This window comes from Sander vitreus, chromosome 12, assembly GCF_031162955.1.
Source record: "Sander vitreus isolate 19-12246 chromosome 12, sanVit1, whole genome shotgun sequence".
In the NCBI taxonomy this organism is placed as follows: domain Eukaryota; kingdom Metazoa; phylum Chordata; class Actinopteri; order Perciformes; family Percidae; genus Sander; species Sander vitreus.
In genome coordinates, this window is record NC_135866.1 from 20,134,130 (window position 1) to 20,146,303 (window position 12,174).

The following is a 12,174-nucleotide window of genomic DNA, read 5'->3' on the forward strand; positions in this document are numbered from 1 at the left end:
GATATATTTACTCTTAAAATGTTCCAGTCATAAAAGATGTTAATTAGTTTGTAATATTTAGGGTTTGGTCGACACTCAGACCCTCCTGTCAGAGCAGAGAACGCGGTATCACCTTGAAGCCAAACTGGCCGCTAATGGACATCCCATGATCCTCTCTGCTAATGTTACTCGTGGACTGGGTAGGAAGACCAGCTTCTCTGCCACAGTGAAGAATGTGTTCAGAGAAACTGCATCACTGTCAGGTATCCAACAAACATTACCAAATAATATGTGTTTATTATCTTTGAAAGCATGAGTTTTATATTGAAAAAGTAATGTTGCTGTATTCATCATTACCGACATCAGTGGCCCTGGAGCGCAGACAGGATGGCAGAAGCAAGCAGTACTCTGTGGAGGCGGAGCTTCTGTTACCCGGTGTGGTCGGCACCAGGATGCTGGGACTGATGGAGCAGAAGGGCTCACTGTGGAGCTCCACACTCAGGCTCAAATATGGTCTGGGAGGTGAGCGAATGAAAAAATATTACAGTATGTTGCCTATCTTGCCATAAGGATCCGCCAGTTAGCAAAATTGCTTTACGCTTGAAGAAATGGAGCAGTTTTGCAGCGTCTCACTTTCAGGAAGAATATGTAGTTCACAAATATTTCCCCAACATCAGTTCGTCCTGACCTTTGACTCCTATACAGGTGATGCCCGGTATCTGCGTAAGGAATGCTACACGTCTCAGAGACTAAGGAGTGAGAGGGACTCAAACCTTACATACATCATTCGAGCAGATCACGAGTTCTCCTGCTCCAACACGGCTCCTATCAACCACAAGGTACCTGGAGATAATGAACCCCACTGTGTGTTTATGTCACACAAGCTGTTAATATGAATCTTAATGTAATACTTATTGAGTGATAAGTGAGAGTGAGTGGTTCTTCCATGCATGCTTATGCTGCTGATTTCCAGCTTCTCAGACTGATTAATTCCTAGTTGGGTGAAACAGGTAACTGAACAGCAGAGGTTCTCTCCGTGGTTTCTCTTTTCTGTGCCTCCACAGATCCACCTCAGGCACGAGGAAAGCCCCAGCCACATTAAATCAGCCCTGGACATGAGCTACGGCAAACACTGGGATGAGATCAACAACAAACGCACACTTCTTCTGAGCCAGTCCTTCAAAAACCAATCCACACAAAATCACACCAGCTACACACTGGAGGTAAACAGACCTCTGTGATGCCTCCAAAAGCTTTTTAATTTCAAATCATCACACATACATTTATAAATGCATTGCCCTCTGTGAAATAATCCTTGGATGGACATTTTCTTAGCATTTAATGCATATTTTCTCTGTCCGAAATACAATAAAATATTCCCCTATCATGTTATTCCAGTTCAGTCTCCAGGTGCCAGAGAAGAATTTAAATTACAGGACTCAGCTTCTGCACTCTCACCTGAGACAGCTCGGGTCGGAGAGCAGCACTCACCTCAAAGTCAACTACAACAACTTGATGCCGCTGGTGGCTGGATTACACTGGAAAAGCCCTCCCAAAGACACCCGGCAGAAAAAATGGGAAGGTAAAATGGCTATAATTAATCATATGAATTTTTAAGTTTTGTTTATTATTGGAGTCTATACCAGCAGTTAGGCACTGGTCAGCATCATGTCTCGCTTACTATCGTCCAGGCACATTTAACATGGACACGCCTTGGCTGTATATCTACACTGCCCACAAACTGAGCCAGCACCAGCACCACACGCTCCAGCTCACCTCAGAGCTGACAGCCAGCAAGTGGCTGACCATCCCTAACCTCATGCTGGAGGGTTTCTACAGGGACAGAGGCAGAGAGAGGGAGGCCCGTCTGGAGCTCTACACATCAGCTGCCACCTACATCCAAGTAAGGCGAGGAGAGGCTGCTCCATCTGAACATTCAAAGTCATAATGAGAATTTGATTTGTTAGCACCAACTAGGAAAATTGTACTGCAAAATCTGCATTGCCTTATGCCCCTCCAACTCCTCCTCAGGCAGGAGGGTGGGTCGTGGTGGGGAAGCGAAGTGTGAAGGCCTCTGGCTCATTGAGCTCGTTGTGGACTTCACCTTTGAGAGGAGATGTCTCTCTGGAGACTTTTAAGTTCAGCCACACCCTGCAGATGGCCTCCACCTATGGCAAGCACAACGTCAGCCTCGCTGCCGCCCTGAACACTGTGGATAAGGTGGGTGGCATCACTGTGCCACATCTGTGGAATGGGTGTTAAATATTATTTTTCATTTATTTATTTATAAGGACAGCGCACATTGTGGAAGTAACAAACACTAATTGATAAAAATGGAGGAGATGAAAATGCATGTGAATTGAATAGTGATTTAAAGCTAATGTGATTGAAAAAGTAATAATATAATAAAAACAGAGCCACGTCTCATACTTTTCCCCATCTTACATTCATCATTCATCACACAACACAGAATTGCCGGGAAGTGGCCTCAAGGGTGCAAGTAACATAAAGTAATTAACAAGTAATTAACAAATTAACAAGCGGCAATTGCGGGTTTACATTTTTTTTTTTTTTTCGGATTTTAACGAATCTTTGTACGTTTCTTCAGGTATTTTTGCCAGATGTCCACTATGTGGCGTGGGCGTGGGTTTTGATTGACATTTTGGGCTGAAGTAACAAAAAAATGCTTTCTGTAAACTATACATTCAATGAATGTAAGATGGGAAAATTATGAAACATGGCCCTGTTTTCATTATATCATGATACATCAAATCACTCAATTTTGTATCACTCTATTTTTCAATTCACATGCATTTTCATCACCTCCATTTTTATCAATAATTGTTGTTACTTTCACCCCTCATAGTTAAATCCTTTTAGGCATAATATAATGACTATCTACTAACTTCTTTAAGAATTTGAAAAAGAAGCAAGCGATACTGAAGATGACTTTCTCGAAGCCGAAGAGTCCGTCCACAGAACTGGAGTTTGAGGGACTAGTAGAGGAGCTGAGGAAGGACAAGAAGATGTATCAGAAAACAGCAATGCTCCAGCTCAGGTCTGTGTCTCAATCTGATTGACTTGGAATTAATCTGTTGATGTTATTTTAGGATGGTTGTGATTTTATTACAATAAAACAATGGCAGCGAGAACACTGCTGACTTTAATAGCGACGCCATATCGCACAGACAGCCCTTCCAGGCCTTTCCTCAGACTCTCCTCCTGCGGGAGACTTTCACCATCGACCTCCTCAAAGGCCTCTACATCCTGGAGTCGAAAGCTGGTTTCCATGGCAACAGAGAGGTCATCCACACCCTCACCTTTGGCTACCGACCACCAAGCCCTTTTGTAAGTTTAGCCCATGTTGATTTATTAACTCAACACATGATACTTAAACAGAAAGTTAGGGAGTATTTAATCACTGTATTTAGAGATTTAATTTTTTTTGTGGCTCTCCTTGATATTTAGGTTTGTTCTGGACTCATCCATCCTTTCAGCTCTGACGCTATTCCTTCAGACTCGGAAATCTGTGTGACCATAACCAGCAACCAGGTAAACATGTAAATTACAAACTGAATTACAGAGAAATATGTCCAAAATCATACATAAAACACACAGAGTTTAATGAGAATTGAATGTACAGTAAGAGCCGTTACAATGTTGGATTTTAATATTTAATTCACAGGTAAGTATGACCTAACTTCAGTGAAATAGTTGTTGATGTTGATCTCAAAACATGGACAATGCATTTAAATGCAAATGCATCTAACTTATATACTGTAGGTGGAAAATCTAGGGAAATATTGGCAACATTTGTGTATTAAATAATATAGGTTTTAAATATGGCACCCTCCTCAGACCCAGAAAGACATACAAGGGAGGTTACGGGTCGGTAGCAAGGAGAGACTGACTTTCTTTGGACAAGTTCAGTTGAACCCTTTGCACTCAAGTCACCAAGCGATTAAAGTTAGAGCCAACTTCACCCATCAGCTCCAGGTAAATCGACCTCTTTACTCAGGAAAACAACTTTTTACTGATAAACAATTGCCAAGTGCTGATTTGTATGCTGTATGGTGATTGCAGTCAGAATTGTAACAAGTGATGTAAGTCCACCTCCAACAGCGTACAGTATAGTTTACAGTAGAAAAGGCCAAACTTGTGACCAGTTCACTGTGATTACTGTTACAGCTGCAGCTCCCCTCCTCTGCTATAGTGGAGGGAAATGTATTTTGGAACCCCAAAAACAACAGTGACTTTGATTATCAGGCCAGAGGGAAACTGAGAATAGAGCGACAGGAGTGCCAAGTGAGTAAATCCAACTCAGCATTTTAATTATTGTTCAATCGGCAGCGTGTTGTGATGAATTTGTTGGTGTGTTTTTTTTTTTAGCTTTCTGTACAGCTCAATGGAACGTCAGGAAGAGTTGGTCTTTATTCCTCTCTCAGCCATCCCTTCAAATCAAAGATTCCCAAAACATTAGAGGTGGGCCGCTTTTGTGTTTGGACACATTATTTCATTCAGTGGTCCCAAAATAGTCAAATAAAAAAAAAAAGCCTTACAACGAGTTGATTTTATAAAAAACAAATAAGAAAAATTGCTTATAGCATCTGAGCTATTTTCTCATGATGTTGTTTTTCCTGTTAAGGTAAATGCCACTGCAAACATGTTTGCAGTGGCTGGTACAGGAAGTAGCTCAGTACATGTGAGGGCTGACGGAAAAGACAGGGTGAAGCTGGACGCCCAGATGTCCCACTCCTTCCTGAGGGGAGACACAGCCGTTGGACTGAGGTTGAATGTATCCCAGAGCCTGCTGCCTTCTGCCACTGACCTGCATGTAAACCTGGCTGCCAGCATGTCCTCAGACAGGTGTGTGCCTCCAACTGTATTTTATCACACTGTCTAAATGTTTCATTTTGTCGTTATCAGATATACAGTGATGATCATATATGTAATAAACAATGCTGAATGTCTCTTGGACTCATGGACTTTTGAACTCATTGCATCACTGTTCCCTGTCTCCTGCAGCGTGTCTCTACATGGCTCCTATACACAGGGGCATGAGGCTCTGCTGGCTCAGGTCAAAGGGTCGCTAAAAGACACTCGGGGTCTACAGCTGGCTGTGTCCGGGGACCTGAGGCACTCCATGGCCAACCTCGCTATTTTGCCTCCAGTCCTGGGGTTGGACGGGGTGCTGGGACGGTCTGACACCCTCATTGAAGGTGGAGGTTTATTTGATACAATTACTAATTTAATATTACATGAAAGCATTTAGTTTGGACATTGTCTTGACCTGAAAAACATCCTGAGGAATCATTTTTACTTCATATAATTGTAGGACAGTTGAGAGTTAGAGTGATGGAGACCTTGTACAGTGCGGAGCTGAGGCATCAGGAGGATCCCGGAGATTCTTCAGACAGTGAAGATAAAGAGGACATGATGGGAAAGAAATTCCATGTGGCCTGTGATTGGCTGTGTGTTTGGTTAGGGGCGGAGAATTTGTGTGTGAATGTGAGCCGCCGACTGGGGGGTCGAAGGACGGGCGAGGTCTACACCAGACTATCTCACTCCTTCCACCTGTTCAATGCCACAGGTAAATCATTACTTCATACATAACATATTTTACATTTTAAACATTATGATCTCTCCTGGTGTCTCAGTCTATTGGTCTTCTGAATACAGGTGTACCTGCCAGCAGTAATGCCCAGGTGAGGTGGGCCCAGGATGGTGGTCGACTGTCAGTCCTTGCAGAGCTTCAGGCTGGACCTGAACATCTAAAAGCTGAGTTTAATGGAGGCAAGACAGACCAGGTTACCCCACGATGGGAGTACTTCTCCAGGCTGCAGCATCAAGTCAAAGCCCTGCTGAAAAGAGGTGTATCAAGCTCTATACAAGCCAAAGCACATTACCAGGTGCAGGACTATTTTCAATTTTTTTAACCCTTGCATATTAATGACCTTAGGTGCATCAATGTTTTATCTTGAATATGTACACATGCCTATTTGTCTTTCCTGTATTTTTATGTTTTTCTTCCCACTGTTAGTTAGAAACAGAAGGTCTGGACACAGGCTTGGTCCTTCACATGGAAGATGAGAGAATGATTGACATCCTTTTTAACATTGGATCGAAAAACAGCGCAGCTATGTTGGTATTGTCTCTATGGCAACAGATGAAGCTGCTCCAGGGAGTCATACCCTCCTCTTTACAGGTACATTTTACATAATTTACACACTATTATTTGCAGATTTCTACCTATGACTGAAAAAGAGAAGTTTGACTGTCTTAATCTTTACCCATGATCTTTACGTAGTTTTGGAGCATTGTGTACATTGAGTGAATCAGTTAATTCATAGGCCATATATCAATGGTAAGAATCAGAATACTTTATTGATCCCCTCAGGAAAATTGTTATGTTGCAATTGCTCACAGTTAGATTTAAGGCAAAAAAGAGCAAGAAAAAACTAGTCTATAAGTGCATTAAGTAACATAGCTAAAGTGCAAGAAATAAAAAGTTAAGTAAAAGAAAAGTAAAATTAGGTTAAAAAGATTATGTTGCTATTAAATGGATTGTACAAATGCTATTGGAGTACAGTGTGAACATAAGTACCAGCAGTGAACAAGTGGCTGAAACATGTACATGAACAGGCTACAATAATGTCAGGTATTGAATATGTAACTAATACATTATTGCAACAAGCAATTATTTCACATAATTGTCCAAGAATATATATATACATTATAGAGATGTGATATGGAAATATGATTGTGTAGTCCAGTTTTGACACTCCAATTGTATAACACTCAGAGGGTGGAGTTATATAGTTTGATGGCCACAGGCAAGAACGACCTCCAGTGGCACTCTGTGGTGCATTCTGTGAGTTGAGAAGATCTGTAAATCTGTGTCACCAGTATCACTGTGATAAAAAGATTTGCTTTTCCAGTCCAAATATATAATTTGAATAAAGAGGGCACAAAGATTGATCCCTGGGGGACACCGCACTTGACTCCATTGTTACATCCCCATGTATGTACAGTAAATATGAAGCTACAGCCTGTTAGCTTAGCTTAGCATAAAAACTGGAACCAGGGGGAAACAGTTAGCCTGGCTCTGTTCAAAGGTAACAAAATACCAGCACCTCCAATTAATTGTATTTGCCAATGTTACAATGTTGTAGAATTCCTTTAAATGGTTTAGTTCCTACATGCAGGGTACAAATATTGCTGTTTCAATTTGGGGGTGGAGAGTGGTATCAATCTTCTCATTTAACTTACAGCAAGAAAGAGAATAAGCATATTTCCCAAAATATTCCTTTAAAGTAGTTGACCCACTATTCCAGCAGCACACTGTGATCAGTAGTATCAAATGAGCCGCTAAGAATAAAACAGAAATACTATTTCAACATAAACAGGCGTTGTTTCCTAATTAGGGCTCAGATTAGCATTTTGGTATACCACAAAATTGTATGCGGCTGTTCTAAAGTTCAGTAATCATCAGAAATTCTACTGTCTCCTCCTTCAGTTTCTTCTTTGAAAAACAAACTTTACCAACAGGGGTTTATGTTTTCACAGATGAACTGCACAGGGGACGCCACTGCAGACCGACTTTCAGCCCAGTGCTATGGAAATGTGGCAGGTCGCCCTGTGGAGGTACGAGTCTTTCGCTCCTATAGACCACACAAAAGGCTCTGCTATGGCCTGTCGCTCGCTCACTTTAGCCTCAGTGCTCAAGTTAAAGGCTGTTACAGTTCCAACGGTCAGAAGGAGCTCAGAGCTAACCTCACTCATTCTTCTGTGCTACTGCTGACGTATCTGGGCGTGCCCACTAAATCTAGTCTCAGGCTCCTGCTCTGGCCTGGGCCTCAGAGGTGGGCACTGGGGATCGGGTTGGTTGTTGGCCCTTGGAGAATGGACTTAAATGTGGCACTGAGGTTGGAGAGGCCTGGGCTATATGGCTGGCATGGGCTTCTTGAGTTTGGGACCCGCAGTGTTAAGCATAAGGCAGAGATGACAGGACGGATGAGGCTGGAAAGCTGGTGTCACATCTGGGCAGATGTCAGTGTGGCATGGGACTCAATCTCCTCAAGTCTGTTCCTGTCTGTCCGGTGTAAAGGGTTGGGGAGACTGGTGTGGGTGCAGGTTAGGAGAGTTGAGGGGGGTGTACCACATAAAACCTCTTTAACCGTACATGGGCAAGCAGGGAAAGATGGATTTAAAGGTTCTTTGGGATTAGAAAATGAGCAGGACTTCTGTCAGTGCCTCTTGTCTGTCCTGCTGAATGACCAAAAGGCTGAAGTAGGCTGGACCCTCCAGCATCACTGGGCCTCTCTTGCCTCCATCATCCCAAACAGAGTAGACCTCCAGGGGTCAGGTCAGCTCAGTGACACCTCCCTATCTGGAAGTCCATGGGTCTCTTTAAACACCCACTCTGCTCTGATAGACTTGACTGCTGCCTGGGAGCCCTCCACCTCCTTGAGAGTCATGCTTCAGCAAAACCTGGCCTCCACTGCTGTACCAGGGGAGCTCACTGTTAGCATGTCGACCACGGCTGGTCAAGCTGAATTGGAGGTGGAAAGTGATGTGTGCTCCATGCTTCTCCTGGCAAATCAACACAGGGGAGGAGAGGACAGAAGGACCAGCTGCAACATTTTTGTCCACCAGCGATGTGTCTTACTGAAGGTTAGAAAGGAAACAAGAAAAAGTGCCAGGAAACTTGTTTTCTAGCAGAAGGAAAACCAAAGAAACATCTGCACCTTGGAGATGAATCTTGTGTTTCCAGTACAGTACAAGTTGCACTGATAACACCAATACTGCATGAAAAAGTATCAACAAGACCATGGTTAAAATGAGCATTAACCTCCTAATGGATTTTAGCTACACTTGTGGCATAGCTTTAGGGATGTCTGTCAGTATGTCCATCACTTTGGTCCAGACTGAAACATCTGAACAACTATTGGATGGATTTCCATGAATTTTGGTATACAACATTCATGTTCCCCACAAGATAAATTGAAATAACTTTGGTGATCCTCCGTCTTTTCCCCGAGCACCATCATCAAGTCAAATCTTTAATTTGTCCCGTACTTTGGTTTATGACCAAGTACCTGCAAAACTAATGACATCATAGTTTTGCATCCCATAATCTCAACAATATTAAACCTTTTTGCACTTTGTGTAAAATGTAATGCAGTGAATCCTTTTAGCAATGGTCTCGTTTGTGTATTTCAGTATATTTGTTTAAAATAGATGTATTGATGATTAATGACTGTTATAAAGTTATATACCCATAGCGCTGTACATGTGTCTGCTTGTTCATTTTTTGACAACGCAACTTTATAAAGACAGTATTTGTATCTAATTTGTTTCGAAGGAGTGAAGAATAGTCCTGGTTCTAATCTTTAGTTTTTAATTTGTCCTCTATAGACTCTCCTGCCGTCGCAGACTTCAGCCAACATCTCCATCACCCGTTCTGGCTGCTCAACTAATCTCAGTACCGTGCTCGAGGTAGAGGGGGAACAGAAAGGCAGCCTTAGTCTGCATTTAACTTGTCACCCCCACATTGGTCTGAAAGCATCTGTACAGCACACTATAGAGCCAGTACAGATGCTGGGATTTCCTGCCCACGGAGCATTAATACTGAATGTTTTAACTGCACATCTGCCTGGTGTGGAGGTTGGCCTGGAGCTGGGACGTTGTTATTTTAGGGGTAATTTAGGGAAGATCAAGGCTTCACAGACAGAAGAGGAGCAGTCTTCCTACGCTGTAAATGTGACCAACTACTGTCCTGCTCTACAGGTCAGACAATCAATCAGTTCTGTGTTATATAGCTTGTGGAAACCTAAATAAAATGTGTTTAAGTTATAAATATTATTGTTACCTCTAACTGTGACAATACATTGTCATTTCTTTCATCACAGTTAGAAGAACGTGGATTTCCTACATGATTCACACCTGTCCATGTTAACACAGTTTCCTTTGAAATACAGTTTCCAGCTCATTAGGTCAAGCCACAGCTCATTTATTATAGCAGCAGAGCAGAACAACACAACAGATGATACATCTGCTAGATTACTATCACCCCTATTTGACTTGTTACCTCTGTGGAGAGAGTCACAGAGTCAACTCTCCTTCCACCAGTAGGCAGTCTGAGTCTCTCAACACCACTTAACTTCCTCCATGTATGTGTTTGCCACAGGGAACGGTCCTCCCAGTGTCCCTAGCTCTCCAGGCCCTCCTCTCAGTCGTCCCCTGCCAGCTTACCATGACCTCATCTCTGAAGGCAGACAGCCAGGACCTTTCCCTGGAGCTGAGTCAGTCCTGCAGGCCTCCACGTCTCTCTGGGACCCTCACACACTCCTTCCTTGGGCTGAGGATCCAAGGTGTACCCCAGATAATCACTGTAGAGGCCACTGCTCCTAGAGGCCCTGAGCAGGCTGGGGCCCTGTTTATTAAAGCTGGGACATGTTACATTAAAGCCGATAGAGTCGTAGAGGCCAAAGGAAGGACACAGATGCTCTGGGCTCTGGAGTCAAAGTGCCCAATGTTACAGGTACTGTATGCTTTTGTGGATGATTACTAAAGCTTTGACAGTTGAAAGTTGTATTCACCTGGGTCTCTGCCTGTAGCCTAGAAATATAGACATACCCTAGTGGCAGCAAATGTAATTTGCAGCTTGATGTGGGTCTGGCTTGTCAGGCTACTCTGCCTGTATGTCCATCACATTAATAATTTGGGATTTTTGTAATGTGTGCCAGTCAAACAGGTTGACTTGATGAGGTTGTTTTGATTAGCCTACAGTTAATGGTCTGAATGTTGAAAGTTAAATATACTGAAAAGATCAAACTACTTACAAACGTTAATGATTGCCTGAGGCACTAAGGTAGACTTTTTCACTGCAGACATATCGACATGTTAGGAAAAGCCCAGGTGTATTTAATACCATAATCTTATACAGTAAGTTACCTGTGATTTTCCTGCAAAGGTCTATTATAGGTAAATGCTTCACCACTTGGAGGTGTGGAATAATGAGGCATCTTCAGTCAGTGTTTGTGAAAGATAAGATATTCATTTGTTTTTAGGCTCATTTGAATGGATCAGTGTGGCAGGACCTTCATGGTATCTGGACAGCGACGGTGGACACCCATGTGGAGGGCAAAAGGGGTTTTCTGAGGCTCAATGCAAGGGCCTGGCCGGAGCTGAGTGTGGAGGGCGAGCTCAGTCACAACCTTCCTGCTCTCAAAGGTTTACCGGAGCACAGCAGACTGAGAGTCACCTGTAGGGCTGGAAAAACCCAATATGACACCGAAGCCCTCATTCAGATGGAGGAGTGTACAGTTGGAGTCAGAGGAGCTGTGATGTCACAGCCAGGCCTGCAGGGGTCGCTGGTGTACCACAACAACTGCACAGTGATTCAGGTTGAGTAAACATACCACATTGTCATCTGACTGCCCATTTAATCTATAATAACATCACTATATATCACTTTCTTTCTTGTTTGTAGGAGTGGGGTAGTCCTGACAAGATGCAGTCCTCTGCATTGTTGGTTGTCTCCCCAACTCTTGCAGAATCTCAAGTCTCCATGGTGATAGATGATACAGAGTTAAAGACTTCAGTGGCTCTTAAGAAAACTAAGGTGTGGAAATACATACGTTTGTATACATTAAAATTTCCCTTGTAATACAAAGATGTAGCCTTAATTGATCTATTTTCATCTATTTTATTTGTGTTTTCAGGATTCAATTGAAGCATCACTCAATCTAAACCACTCTGTGCCCCTATTGAAAAAGCTGTGTCTCCCTGTTAATGCTGCATTGACAATGAATTCTGGGATTCATGGCAATGGCTCATACTATTACCTACTACACAGTAGTACAGGAAGCCAAAGGGTAGGAGGCAACACTGTATAAAACATCTTCTTGGAATGAAATGCTCTTTTTAAGTCACACAAGCCTGAAGTCTATGATAATGTACTGTTTATGCATTTATAACCATACCAACCTTCTACTGTATGTAACATCTGCTGCAGTTGATACTCAGAATGTTTTACAGCTAACCCAAGAGATGACGGTTTCAAAGATGTCCGAAACAGTCAGAGTGAAGATTCATTTTAGACACACAGTGAATTATCTAAAGAAACTGGGAGTCCCTGCAAACAACAGCATCCAGGTTAGAATTCATCAACCATTAAGAACTGACAGTTGA

The 12,174-nt window shown here is 42.7% G+C and overlaps 1 protein-coding gene across 1 annotated transcript in view; it reads left to right on the plus strand.

Annotated features, from left to right (window-relative positions):
* LOC144526732 (uncharacterized) overlaps positions 1-12,174 on the plus strand; it is a 30,920-nt gene that overhangs the window by 3,029 nt on the left and 15,717 nt on the right. Inside the window, exons 9-33 of the mRNA XM_078264359.1 lie at positions 62-242; positions 346-501; positions 685-818; positions 1,044-1,202; positions 1,378-1,561; positions 1,671-1,882; positions 2,011-2,199; positions 2,895-3,037; positions 3,168-3,327; positions 3,448-3,531; positions 3,838-3,975; positions 4,168-4,284; positions 4,369-4,461; positions 4,625-4,845; positions 5,005-5,198; positions 5,315-5,569; positions 5,659-5,888; positions 6,020-6,184; positions 7,546-7,623; positions 9,397-9,768; positions 10,169-10,522; positions 11,052-11,387; positions 11,474-11,605; positions 11,706-11,858; positions 12,022-12,138. Coding sequence (XP_078120485.1) covers positions 62-242; positions 346-501; positions 685-818; positions 1,044-1,202; positions 1,378-1,561; positions 1,671-1,882; positions 2,011-2,199; positions 2,895-3,037; positions 3,168-3,327; positions 3,448-3,531; positions 3,838-3,975; positions 4,168-4,284; positions 4,369-4,461; positions 4,625-4,845; positions 5,005-5,198; positions 5,315-5,569; positions 5,659-5,888; positions 6,020-6,184; positions 7,546-7,623; positions 9,397-9,768; positions 10,169-10,522; positions 11,052-11,387; positions 11,474-11,605; positions 11,706-11,858; positions 12,022-12,138 — 4,557 coding nt within the window. The remainder of the gene's footprint in view (positions 1-61; positions 243-345; positions 502-684; positions 819-1,043; positions 1,203-1,377; positions 1,562-1,670; positions 1,883-2,010; positions 2,200-2,894; positions 3,038-3,167; positions 3,328-3,447; positions 3,532-3,837; positions 3,976-4,167; positions 4,285-4,368; positions 4,462-4,624; positions 4,846-5,004; positions 5,199-5,314; positions 5,570-5,658; positions 5,889-6,019; positions 6,185-7,545; positions 7,624-9,396; positions 9,769-10,168; positions 10,523-11,051; positions 11,388-11,473; positions 11,606-11,705; positions 11,859-12,021; positions 12,139-12,174) is intronic.